The 14,439-nt window shown below is 28.0% G+C and overlaps 1 protein-coding gene across 1 annotated transcript; it reads right to left on the bottom strand.

Annotated features, from left to right (window-relative positions):
- Positions 1–11,368: 11,368 nt before the first annotated feature.
- LOC148299894 (retinoid-inducible serine carboxypeptidase-like) lies at positions 11,369–12,945 on the bottom strand. Its single transcript, XM_088275524.1, has 4 exons — positions 12,855–12,945; positions 12,367–12,596; positions 12,116–12,215; positions 11,369–11,433 (listed from the first exon to the last, which is right to left on the bottom strand). The coding sequence occupies exons 1-4, from the start codon at positions 12,943–12,945 to the stop codon at positions 11,369–11,371; spliced, it is 486 nt and encodes a 161-aa protein (XP_088131650.1).
- Positions 12,946–14,439: the final 1,494 nt, after the last annotated feature.

Genomic DNA, 14,439 nt, shown 5'->3' with positions numbered 1-14,439 from the left:
TCTTTAAATATATATTGTAAATATGAAATACTGGGAAGTGATTATTAAAGCGATTTTCAATTGATAACCAAAATAAACAAAAAAACTGAAATAAATTAAAAATATCGAGCAAGTCTCACAAATATAGCCTATAAATTTTAGAAGTTTATTTTGTATTACAAATACAAATACAATTACATATATACACTTGTATAAATCACAGACAAGATAATTCAGCTTCGATATCCAATGATGGTAGTAAACTTAATTGTATTAATTCTTTGCGTGAGGGTACCAAGCAAAAACTTCCATTCTAGAAACTGAACGAATATTAAAAAAAAATATTGATCAACACTCGTAGAAGCAGTTTATTTTAAAACGGGAATGTAAGTAAAACGTATTTTCAATCCATATATCGTAGTCGTTCAAGAGAAAGCGAGCAACTAACAAAACGTAAAATGTTAAGGAGAACCATTTAAATTACTTATGCTTGGCAAGAAAATAAACTTCAATGCAGCTAACCATTTTCAACAAGTTAATATACAATACTTCCAAGCTTAAAATCGCTTTAGATTTTTTTCAGTGCAATGTTAAGCTAGTAAGATATCAAATAGTCAATAGTCACGTTTTTGTAAAAAAAAATGCACTTGGTCACTTTCTCCTGTGTGACCACGATATGTATTTTTTTATCGTTGTTTCATAGTAGATTCGTAAATACTATATCATTAAAATTTTCAAGACTATCAAAACTTGTAAACCGAGAGGAAATATTGCGACACATCAATTCTCAGCCACAGGTGATTCCTGCGGAAAAGTTTAAGAAAGAATTCTCATTTACGTCCTACACTTCATCCTCATTGTTACGGAAAAGACTTTTTTAAACTCTTTGTTCAAGGAAAATAAGTCGAAGCTATTGACGGAATGGAAATACTTCTGAGAGAAAGATACGATATTTGAAAAGCCATAAACATAAATTTTATCTCGGGTTCGAAGGATTCCCCATTGTTTCAGTAGTGCTTTTATAGAAATGAAGCATCAAAGAAAAAATGTCGAAAGATGACTGGAACGACGTATTGAAATTCTTGCATTTTGAGAAGATAAAATAATAATATATATAAGTATGTCTTTGTTCAAAATCTGAAAATGAAATGTCTTCTCTGCGAATATTATGTCTCTAACTGCTCTTATTTATTATTTAAAATAAGCCAAAGTTTTATATCATCCGCCTTGATTATTCTACCTCTGTAGCGCAGTGCAAGCGTGTTTGGATAGCGTTGGGAAGCGTGTTTGGATAACGGACGTCCCGAGTTCGATTCCCAGGGAATCAAAAAAATATATAATCGGTTTTCACTCCGAGTTAGGATCGAGTGGTGAGGGCAGCAGCGAAGAGGTAACTGAGGTAACCCCTAGGAAGATCACCTAAACGATGGAAAGACAGCTGGTCTTCCACCCTGAGGAGCGAACTCCGAGAATAACATGATACAGTGGGAACTAAAGAAGAAGAAAAAGAATAAGATTTTCACTCGTATTTATTTAATATCACCCACATCTAGCACAAGGAGCGCAAAACTGACTACTTTGCCTTCATGCAATAAACGATTAAGATCAAACGAACACTGCGTCGCTACGATAAAGGTTAGAAGAATAATCAATTGTTTATCTCTGAACCATAGTAAAATTTAGATATTGCAGACTTCGACCCTTATCGACAGACGTCTAATGGTGCAAATCATGCTGCATTGCTTCAAACAAGAGATAACTTGATCAGTCATTTCATAAAGCAAAGTGATCAGTTCTACGCTTCAGATTTTTAGTTATTCGATTGGAATCAATTTTTCTTTCTACAAATAAAGTGATAAAGCTTAGTATAAAGCACTTTATTGCTGAACAAATAGATTTTTTTGTACAAACAAAACTCCCAAATTATTTGCAAACACAAAAATCATAAAAATTATCAAAGTTTATTGTATTTTGAGAGTAAAAAAATACTTCATTTTCGGCATATTATATGAAGCACAACATTAATTAGAAAAAATTTATTATAAATGTGTATGTAAAAGTTTAAAAAAAATTCATATTTTTTCCTTGGAAAATCACGTTTTGTGAAACTTGTATTTTAAATTACCAGAGCTAAATACGTTATTCGGTCACAACATTTGGGGTGTGTCTAAATACTTGTTCATAAATCTTGGTTTTCTCTGCATTGGGGCTTTTTCAATTAAAATAAATGAAGAAGAATTAGTAAAACGAAATATTTTAACATTTGTTTCTTCATTTTTGCAGAAATTTATTAGTATTATTTATGAGTGGATCATTGACGAGTGATTTGAAACGGATGTAGAGATATCAAAAATGTAAACATAACTTAAATTTAAAATTTTAAACAAGTATTTGAACACATTCAAAATGTTGTAAATAAAAATAACTGTTTTCATATCGCTCACTCTTTTCAACAACGTCATATATCAAACATCGTTAAGTTTCAATAATGCATGTTTTCGGAATCCCCAGAAAATGTACTATATCCCAGCAAAAGCGGCATATTTAACTTAATATTTACCCGTTGCAGAGCCGAAAGTGTTTTTTTGCATTCTAAATAACAAGTATTGCTAGATATTTTTTTAAATATAATAAATATTTTTCAAATGGAGAAAAAACATTCAGGATTTACTTAAAATATTTGTTGCACAGTAAAAAGTTCAATAAGTGGGTTGATATTAATTTTTAATACATTTTATTCTGTTTTTAAACTTTTGAAACGATCTCCCGAAAATTTAAGTTTTTTGATATATGACGTTGTTGAAAGGAGTGACCGATATTTTAACGCGCATAAAAAATTCAGTGACTTGTTAGAGCCAAAAATTTACGTATTTATTAGATTATCAAATGAAGATTTATTTTTTACTGAATTTATCATAAAATTATACTTAATGATATTTACATGTACTTAAATTCAATGCTATCTAAGGATTTTAGTCTCATTAAAAGATTACTGATTAAAAAATAGGTAATGAAATAAGTTATCGATCAAATAAAAAAATTCATGAACAATTCAAAATTTTTAATAAATAACATATGCATCATAATCAATTCTGATAACAACGGAAATTCCAACAATTAGATCAGTAACGTGCGATTATTTATTATTCGATAAGTAGATCTATTTAAGCTTATAATGTATGAACCTTTCAGATAATGGTCATTAATTTCGTTTATTTCAAGAGAGAACACTTTCCGTTCCTCGCTATGGCACATCATTATTTATTAATATTTTCTGACCAAGCGGCTAGACTATGAAATGAATAACTTCTTCATATAAAAAGTGTATCATCTCTAAACACTTTAAATAAACCCCTGAAAGATTACTATCTTTAATGGGAACCCAGACTTTTCATTTTGTAATTTTTTCTTGATTTAAACTTCGTCTCCTTCCTCAACTTCTCTAATCTTACTTCATTTACCTTCCTCGCCTACATAAATTTATAGTTAATTTTATTTAAGTGTTGTAATTATTTGTTTAATCGTATTTCATTTATTGAATTTCATATTTTTTTCGTTAATAATCTTACTTCATTTACGTTCCTCGCCTTTATAAATTTTAAGTTCATTTTATTTGAGTGTTTTAATTATTTATTTAATCGTATTTTATTTATTGAAATTCAGGTTTTTTTCGTTGATACTTTTGTACATACAGGGTAGATAGACCCTCTAATAACAAATGACTGTATAAAACTCAAATTTTTCAAGAGCATCACTTTTCTGTTTATGAGAAACTTCAATGACAAATGGAATGAGCTTTAAAAAAAGCTTTCCTAATCCCACCATAGATACCTATTGTGAATTGTATTATATGTTTGGTCAATGTATCTAAAAGTTCAAGCGCTGAAGTAGGGTTATGGTCAATCATGGGTAGACCTGGTGAATGTTACACGTGTATATAGCGATCACTTAACCAAGTCTATGACGGTCGTAAGCCTGTAAATTTCCAGACCTCTAAATTCTTCTTCGTCCATGTTGGGGTATAAAAAAAAGTGAATTAATCATGATTATAAATGTCATTTTATCAATCGAAAATCCGCCGGTACGATATTTCTCTTCCTATCTAGCGAAAGCTTTGAAACTTTAACAATTCTCACCCTGCATAATTGATAGCGCGTAAAGTCGGCAACAAAAAGTTATTAAACACGTTTGTAATGTCTTGATTGCCAGTATCTTTCTTCATTTGCTGAGTGAGGGGATGAGAGAGTGGCCAGCTAGTTTATTACGCCATTAAGTCCTCCGCAGGACGCCGAAGGACCTAAAGGTTACCGCCTGAGCCATGACCCGGGGGAGAGAACGGTAAAAATAATACATTCATGAGATTGAAAAGAAAACAACTTCGAGGAAAGGCTTTCACCTTAGATTTCAGTCCTTATGTGGTAAGTTTATGGGAAAAGGTGTAAAAGAGCGTTAAAAAATGCTTTACATATTTTGTGTCACTCGAATACACATTCAGAAACCATTTTTATTTTGTATTATATTGTAAACATTTGATTTTTCAATTTGCTTCAACTACATTATTTAATAATTCCAATCAAAATAACTTCTTTTAAATTTAATTTAAAGGTCAATCCCAGTGGGCTTTATTTATTTATTCAATATTACCTTTGACAGGTACCTGTAAAATGAAATGAGGTTGAAATCAATACAATTGAGAACAAATCAGTATGATGATTAAAGAAAACACTTCGTTTTTTACCACTTGAGTTTTATTATAGACTACATGTTTCAGAAGTTAAACTTCCATCATTCAGGTCTGTATAATAACATACATAGTTATTATACAGATCTGAATGATGGAAGTTTAACTTCTGAAACATGTAGTCTATAATAAAACTCAAGTGGAAAAAAACGAAGTGTTTTCTTTAATCATTGTAACATGTCTTACCACAAAGTTAATGCCGAAACTCTAAATAAAAATCAGTATGCTTGTTTTAATAAAAATTATCGCTGACAATATAATCCAATTAATTTGTTTTACTCTATGACTAAAACTTAAAGAATCTCAGGAATATATTGTATGTATATGTGCCGCAAAGTATCAGAAAAAACATTAAAGATTTTTTTCTCTTATATATAAATTCATTCATTACATATTTAAATAAAAATTTGATATTGTTAAGCATTTTTTATAAGGCTGTTTATTCGTTGTTACCATATATAACATAGCTTTTAGAATTAATATGACTCCTGTTTGCAACAACGAAAATTTGTACCGTGACTGAGTTTTGAGTTTGGTAGGTTTACCTTTTTTAGGTGCTGTAAAAGACTAGCAAAAAACAAATAAATTCCATCATTTGACTCGTATAGGTGTAACTCTCTTTCAACGTTTTGTAGTAGCCGCGGTAGATCTGGTTTATTTATTTATAAAGCAAGAGTCTTAGCTAACGCAAACAAAATTACCAAATATCTGTTTTTTATGCACGAAAAAATTCTGATATTTTATTAATATTTATTTAGAAAAAACTGTTTTTAATTCATTTGATAAACTAAATCAATAAAGTATTTAATTTATAAGAAGATTATAATATTGTATCACATTGATCGATTACATTTAACAAGGTCAAAAATTTCAGATTGCAATCATGAAAATAATTTGTGATAAGGTTTATATAGTTTAAATTGACTGATATATTGATGTTGAATTAGATATAAAATATTTATCATTAATATACTTAAAAATATATACATTTGTTTAAATTTTATTCATCAATCTTTTCTAGAAAGTCTGAAGAATATATGATTGCACAAATATATAACAAAGTTAAAGCTATTTTTAATTTACTTCACAGTTTTCATTCCAGATGGATTTTCGTGAAATTAAAACAAGTATAATTTTTTGTTAGAGCAGAATTTTTTTAAAATATTTTAGCTGATTTGAATCCCAACATTCCAATATTTGTTTATTAATCGTAACAAAGGATATTTTTGACAACAAAACTGTACCGTTTAAAAGAAAACAGTTAAAATTAAACTGTATACCGCATCAATAACATTTTCAATCACAGTGCAGTGGAAATATTTAGGGACCTTATGTCTTTAAATACGGTTTTCTCCAAAGACCAGTGATTTTATCGCGTGCATGGCTAGTAAAAATACTACTTATAAATTGCTTTGCTTAACTGTATGGCTAAACATAAGAGCTGTATATAAGAAAATGGTTCCAGAGGTGTCAATTTGGTGGACTTCATTAATTGTTCACAATAGTAATAATGATCGAAAGGGCGGCATCCTTGCTCATTATCTCCTTCATATTCACTTCGACCGCGTGGGTGTTAGTGCTTTTAAGAGGAAAGCACTCCTTCCGGTCCAATTCTAGGTAATGTCCACTTACTATTTTTATCTTATTTAAGTGCACACGGTGGCCATTCATAATAAATAAAGTCTGAAGAGCCACTCTGCACATTACTTTATCCACTAACTGGGTTATTAACTATGAGAACGTTGAAATCATTTGTCTGTACAACTAAAAATAAAAAATTACCTACAACATGTGAATAGTAAAAAAAACATCAATATAATTACTCGAAAAAAAATCGCAATTTTGTTTTACAAAACATATAAATTATACTAAGCATGAAGTTAATTAACACTTTAAAATATTTATGATATGCCTTTTGAGTATTTCCTCTTTGTTTTATTTAACCCTTAAACTGTGACACATCAACGACACCAAAAACATAAAATTTACCATATACCAAATGTATTTATCAATTGTCACTTTGTGGCTAAATATATCCATTATCAATTTAAGTTTAACTTGGTTAATACATTTTTTTCTTAAAATTCCTTGTGCTACGTATTTTGATGCATTTTGCATCATTTTTGCACACGGTGTATGAAAATTATGCTAAATGCAACGAAACACGTATCATATAAAATAGTTGTATTTACCATGTAAAACTGAAAATTAAAAACATATTTATATACATTTATCTTACATTTCAACAATGAATATACAACATGATATACAGATATATAAAATACACAAATATGTTTTAACGATGGATAAATAAATAATAAAAAAAACTGTTACAATTTATTGCTAATGGATTATCTGTTTGGTTTTTTCTGAATTCCGTTGTTTTAAATTAAAGTCAAAAAGTAACATACAATATTTCCATTCCATTTGGCATATATATGATTTTTATTATATGGAGTGTGGAGTCCAAATTATCATCTGAGACCTGCAAAGACATTGGCAATGCATATTATACATACAGAAGATACTTTATGTAGTATTTGACCCACATTATGACGTTAATATTTATATAGAGGATTTATCAAAAAATCTTTGCCATACATAATTAATTTATAAATTTGTTTTATCCATTACATGAAAAAAAATATTTAAGGATTTCGGCTTCATTAATTAGTCAGACAAAAGTCATGTGCTTCAAAATACTTCTCAAAGCTCCAGGGTTATCAGCTGGGACCTGAAATGAAAAACAGATAAAATACTAAATGGCAAATATTGATAAAAATATTCCCTTTGTCATGTACGATCATTTAACTTATTTTTATGCCTCAAAAGATATCTTTATTTGCAATCGCTTTTTATTGATGTTTTTGGGCGGTTTTTCTAAGAAACAGATTTTTTTTAATCTTTTAATTGTTGTTTGGACCGCACATCGAGAGCATTCTTTTTTTACCTATTTGAATATGGTCTACAGTTTTGAATTCAATAAAATTGTATGAGACTGCTCAGTTCCGCTCAAATCACGTTTTTTTGACTTGAATTCAATAAAAAATAATGAAGGCTTAAATAAAAAATACGTAAAAATCTTATTTTTTTACTCATTACAATAACTGGAGAGCAACGATTCAAATATAAAACTGATCCTTGATATTAGTAAATAGAATGTTATGAGATAAACCATTAATCTTAAGGACGTAAATTAAAAAATATATAAATTCCATTATTTTTCTTAAATGGCCATATTTAGAACTTCAAAAACTACTGATAAAATGTTTTTCCTTCTTTTGCTTTTGGTTTTATTAGGTTGTTTAAAAGTACCCGTTTTTTCGTGTCATCCTTTATTTATACACACAAATGTTATTTGAGATACCCAAGAAAAACACTTCGATTCGATATCGCTCTTAATCTAAATTGCTCGAATATTATCATAATTATTATTTTTAAAAGGTAAATAATCATATTTTTCCACTTGACGATTTTACATCTTTTTTCATATTACATCTATTTGTAATAATGAACTGCGTAGGCTTTCGAAAAAAAAAATTTTTAAACAATTATAGGTATAAAATTGCGGTGGAGTGGGTTCGAATCCCAGAAACTAATTTAATTATTTATAGATCCTAATACAATACTTACATCGTTTCCAGCACCATTCACCCAATAGAAAGCAAATCCTCCCCCATATCTTCTGAAACCCTCCACGGTGTCATTTACCCATAGAGCCTCTCTTGGGGCGCTTCTGTACTCCGCTTCCCTTCTAAATCGAATATTTTTCTCCCAAGCCATTTGACCTGCAATCGTTTTATTTAAGCAAATTGATTGTGTACTTCATTTAGAATATTTTGATAGGTACTCTCGAGAGGAAACAAAATACATGTGTACCTGGAATATTTTGAATGAGGTCAAGGTTTCCATTGTAGGACTCGACAATTAGAGTGGTTCTATTAAGGATCTCTTCAACTGAAAAATTAAAAAAATGTAAATATATATAAATATATATATATATATATATATATATATATATATATATATATATATATATATATATATATATATATATATATATATATATATATATATATATATATATATATATATATATATATATATATATATATATATATATATATATATATATATATATATATATATATATATATATATATATATATATATATATATATATATATATATATATATATATATATATATATATATATATATATATATATATATATATATATATATATATATATATATATATATATATATATATATATATATATATATATATATATATATATATATATATATATATATATATATATATATATATATATATATATATATATATATATATATATATATATATATATATATATATATATATATATATATATATATATATATATATATATATATATATATATATATATATATATATATATATATATATATATATATATATATATATATATATATATATATATATATATATATATATATATATATATATATGTGTACATATAATTTTAAAACGCAAAGTTAACTATGTTACACGATCAATCATCATATCGATGATAATTATTAATGTACTATGTATTCGATTTATTTCAACAGTCGAATAAACGAAATTATTCCCATAGTTATATAAAAAATGAAACGGATGTAAAAATGACTAGTTTTGAGACTTACAAAACATTTGTAATTCTCGAAACTAGTGATTTCATTAATAACCTTAGGGGTATTGTACAGGTGTTTTTATATTTAAATCATTAGGTTATTCCACAAAGTAAATGACAAATGAATAAATAATATCATTCAACAGTTATTGCTTACGTTGTTTTGTTACATGGAATAGTAAATATATAATCTTGGTTTTATATTGATATATTAACCACCTTGGATATTGATGATTTTTTTATTAAAAAATATTGTAGAATTTTGCAATTGGCTTTATTTTTATAAATGTATCTTTTTTTTATTTTATACTTAAAAATAATAAAAAAACACTTTGAGTAATATTCTTGTATTTTTGATTTTAGAAAAATATTAAAATTTATGTAGATAGATGTGAATATTTAAAAATGTTACATACCAAAGATTACCACTGTGCATTGTAGTTTTGGTTACATTTGTTACTAGTTTTAAAATAGCTTATTTTGAATATTTAAGGTATGTAGTATTATTTATTGATTGTTTAATGATAATCTTGTTGAAGTTTTTATTTATTATATTGATATTAATAAAGCATTGTTTTACAAAAAAATAAAAAAAGGTAAATGCTTATTTTGCATCGAATTATCAGGATAGTGTGATGTATTTTTTTTCCTGTAAATAGTTGTGAGCTGGATTTATACTCACTGACATGGGTAACTGGATGCATGATGTCGTCATATAGTCCATTGTAAGCTGCGCCAGCAAGAGTACCCCAAATTACATCGCTGGAAATGCCAAGTGCTTCCTTTACGGGACCATTCATAAGCGCCCGAAGATCCCATTCTTCGCTATCATATTTCGATCTGATTTGTATTTGACCTACTTCAAAAATATGCATAAAAATCACATTTTAATACAAAGCAAAAATATTTTAAGAAAATGTGAGTTGGTACATATAGAGAGTCATTGGTGAGTTTCGCATGTATCTACCATTGTACTCATAATTGAAAATTCTTTTTTTTTGGCATCTCAACATAGATGACGAAGAATATGGATGTTTCGGCATTTGCGGGGTTTGCTGCTGTCATAAACTAGTTTAAGTTATCACTTTACACACGTGTAACATTCAATAATTCTACCACACTACTAAAATTTTTGTAAATTCTAAATATAAATATACATACATATATATATATATATATATATATATATATATATATATATATATATATATATATATATATATATATATATATATATATATATATATATATATATATATATATATATATATATATATATATATATTGTTCAAATTCGAAACATTTTACTGCAGACATATATGTAGAAATGAAAAAAAAAGAGCAGAAACTTATAGAACAAAGCAGAAACTAGATTATAATTAGTTATAAAAAATATTTATTGTGATTTTGAAAGGAAGAAAATTTATCTTTTTCGTTTGTTTTCATTATTATTTTGTTTACAAATCTACCAAAATATCTTTCTTAATTAGTAATGAATTTGAATTAATTATGATAACCAGTGTAATTTTATATATTTATAAATTAATATCACGATAAAAAAGTAATGTTAATTAACAGTTTATATATTTTTTTAAATTTATTTTAAAAACAAATAATTGTTTCTTCAAAAAATCTAGTGTATGATAAAATAATTTTAAAAAAAATGTTGTTAATTACAAGTATAGATGGATGAAAAGAAAAAAAAAACTCAGTACCTTCTGAAGCCTCGTTATCATAAAATCCGGGACGCGTGGCTTTTTTCAAATAATTACTAAAATCGGCTCCTTCTGTGTGTCGCGAGGCAATATTTTGTGTCCTACCCCGTTCATAATTAGCAGAGTGGTATTCCCCTTGCTCATAAAAAGCTTTTGTAGCTACAGCGTGAAGGATCATTTGATCGTGAACTGCCAGGTCAATCAATCCCACATTGTGCAAGAAAGGACCCAGCGAGAGAGTGGCCTCTATAGGATCAATCCACGCGTTTCCCAATCCAACTCCAGATATATTTGACTTCAAGTTGCCCAATTGTTGCTCCTAAGTACAATAAAAATTAACAGTTTAATACTTTGAATAAAGGTTTAGTTTAATTTAACGAAAAATTTGTTCAAAACGTTTACAAGAGTTTGGACGAAATGGAAAAAATATAAAATTATAACAACAATAACTAAAATAATAATAAATTAGGGAAAAGGTAATGATCAAGAGTCAATTCTATAAAAATTGTAAAAAAGTTTATATCTTTTAATTTTTTTTCTATTTGTTTTTTGTGTGTATATTAGGTTAAAATAAATGTAAAAAGAACTCCACCGACAAGACACACAATGTGGCTTGGTGGGTGGATGCAAAAAAATATCTTTAAATTGTTTAATGATTGTTCTTTTATATAAATGTATAAAATTTATGTGAATAAAAAATAAAATATAAAAATTTAAAAATTTACCAATAATAATCAGTAAAAAAAAAAAAAATTTTAACAAAAAAATACCTCCCAGACTTCAAGGGTTATATCTGCTGCTAGTTTTCCTCCATAACCTTGCCCAAATACAAATAATGGTGTAGTGTTATACTCTGGATGATTTGTATAGAATGATTTCAAGAGTACAACAAATTCCTTAGCTAGAAAAATGCGTTTTTTTTAGTTATTTTACAACACAAATCATATTTTTTTATAATGATGCATATAGCATCAATAATCATTTTTATGTCAATAACGTACCAACATCCTTGTTAGTCTTCGTATAAGTCGTAAGTGTATCAACATAACTGAACCCTGCTCCAACTGGACAATCAACAAATAAAATGTTGAAGTCATTCACCTATATAAAATGAATCGGATATTAAAAGAAATCATTCATGGTGATAGTTACATTATGTAGCTTCCAAAACTAGTAAAAACAATATAATACTAAAATGGTACAAAATCAAATGTTTTCTTTGTAATTTGAAATTTCTATACTATACCCTTACCAAAGTGTATTTTCTCGGATTCAAGCTCAAGTCAAGAGATCCGATCAGAGCGAAGTTTCCGTATCCTGTTGAAGAGTCTCCAGGTCCACCTTGTAGCCAAACAATAAGGGGTCTCTGAGTAGGATCAGGAACATCAGCCAAGGTTTTATGGAGCCACCAGAACATGTGAGCTTTTTCACGGACCGTTACATACCCCCAATCCTGGTCTCCTGGTCCGAAGCCTTCCTTGGCTATAATAAACATTAAATTTAAAATATTTTACATACCATTATTTTCGTAAAATACCACTTTAAGGCTTCACTGTGAATGAATTGGGGAAAATAAGATAGTGGAAAAGATCAAGCAAACAAATAAGTTTATAGTTTTTTCTAAAGATCATCTCACTGTAACTACTGGTGGAAGAGCATTTTACGCCATCGGTCCCGCAACAGCAAAAGCATGCTCGCCAAATTTTTTATGCTGGTTGTGATATGGTAAAATCACTTTGCCCTTGGCCGCTGTTGTAGCCAATCGTGGCGTGAGACGTCTATCAACCAATTTGTCTGGAATACACTGCTCTTTTAGATACCCTGGAGCCATACTACGTATTAAAGTATACATGAGTAGACAGAGTTTATTCTCATCCTTTTAAGAAAAGGTAACTAGTGCAGTTGGTAAAGTAGTGAGGTGATGTGACCGTATTAAAAAATTAGAAAAATCAGGTATCAATAAACAGTTTAAAAATTGATGTAAATATTTTCAATTTTTTTACCTTGGGAGGATGCGAAAAAAATTATAATACTTAATAACAGCTGTAACTCCATGTTTGATTTTTTCCACTAATGATAAATTTAATTGTTTTGACAAGTCATATATAAACAATTCATAAATAAACTTATCAAAAAAAGATAAATTTATTTTACAATCTTCAGTAAAAATCTACATTTAACTGCGTATGACTTAGAATATCGTAAATGCACCGAAAAATTAATTAAAACGTTTCGTAAATTATGTTAAAAATGTACGTGTAAAAAATTATATATCACGTTTATAATATTGTGAATAGGTACGTTTCGTTAATGTCTTTTCTTTTTATAATGATAATTTTTTATAATTAAATAATTAAATCTTATAAAATAATAATTATATTTTTTTTCCACATAAATTTAATTTGACCAGCGACCGAGTTATGTCGTAACCGACATCATCATTCTAATCATGTCGGTTACGACGAAACCCATTCACTAGTCAAATAAAATATATGTGGAAAAAACTACATAGTTGTTATTTTATTATATTAAATGCACTTCCACCATAAAATGTCAGTACAAAACTTAAATCTAAAAGGACTATATTTTGCATTATTCATGAAACTTTGAATTCATCTCTGAGAAAGTCGATCAATGCTGACCCTAGTCACTGCTCGCTTCTGGACGGTCTACTTCTATCTTGTATGGTTCTGTACCTTTTCGCAAGCATCTCTGTCAATAGTATGACCAGATCGCTCCATCTGCTTTATTGTCGCTATTTCGACTCGTACCCTCGATATATCTCATCAAGTTTTCAGTAGTTGTTCCCGAGATATGCCTTTAAGACTGAAGGATCCTTATAAACAAATAAAAGTTGTGTGATTTTTAGCTGTCAAGAATTATGATATTTGTATGCCTGACCTTTCATGAGTTTATTGCCACTATTACATGTCAAAGGCTCAAATATTTTCTCTCTGATTCTCTCTAGCACTGCTACCAGAACTAAACACTATATATGTGTCGCCTACTTTCAAAATCCCCCAGATCCATGTAAGTCGATTTTACAAGAAATGCTAAATTCTCCGGGTAACATTTATGTTTCAAAGATTTGTCTATCCTTAGATAAAATATTATGAAATAGAGAATTTTCCCATTTTTTAATATTTTTCTGTTTAAAAAAAAACACGAGACAAAAACCGATGATGACGTCATCTTAATTTTTGACCTATCCCCGCTCTCTGATTGGCCGATATGGGTCAGAAGACAAGTTTCATGAATATAGTGGAATTTGAAATACAACGCTGTTTTTAAGCTTTTTTATCAGGGTTTTCAAGAATATAAATAT

This window comes from Brachycentrus maculatus, unplaced genomic scaffold, assembly GCF_059751285.1.
Source record: "Brachycentrus maculatus isolate JH-2025_06_01 unplaced genomic scaffold, ASM5975128v1 h1tg000904l, whole genome shotgun sequence".
In the NCBI taxonomy this organism is placed as follows: Eukaryota; Metazoa; Arthropoda; class Insecta; order Trichoptera; family Brachycentridae; genus Brachycentrus; species Brachycentrus maculatus.
The sequence above is the reverse complement of the archived record's forward strand: the minus strand, read 5'-3'. Positions and strand labels throughout refer to the sequence as shown.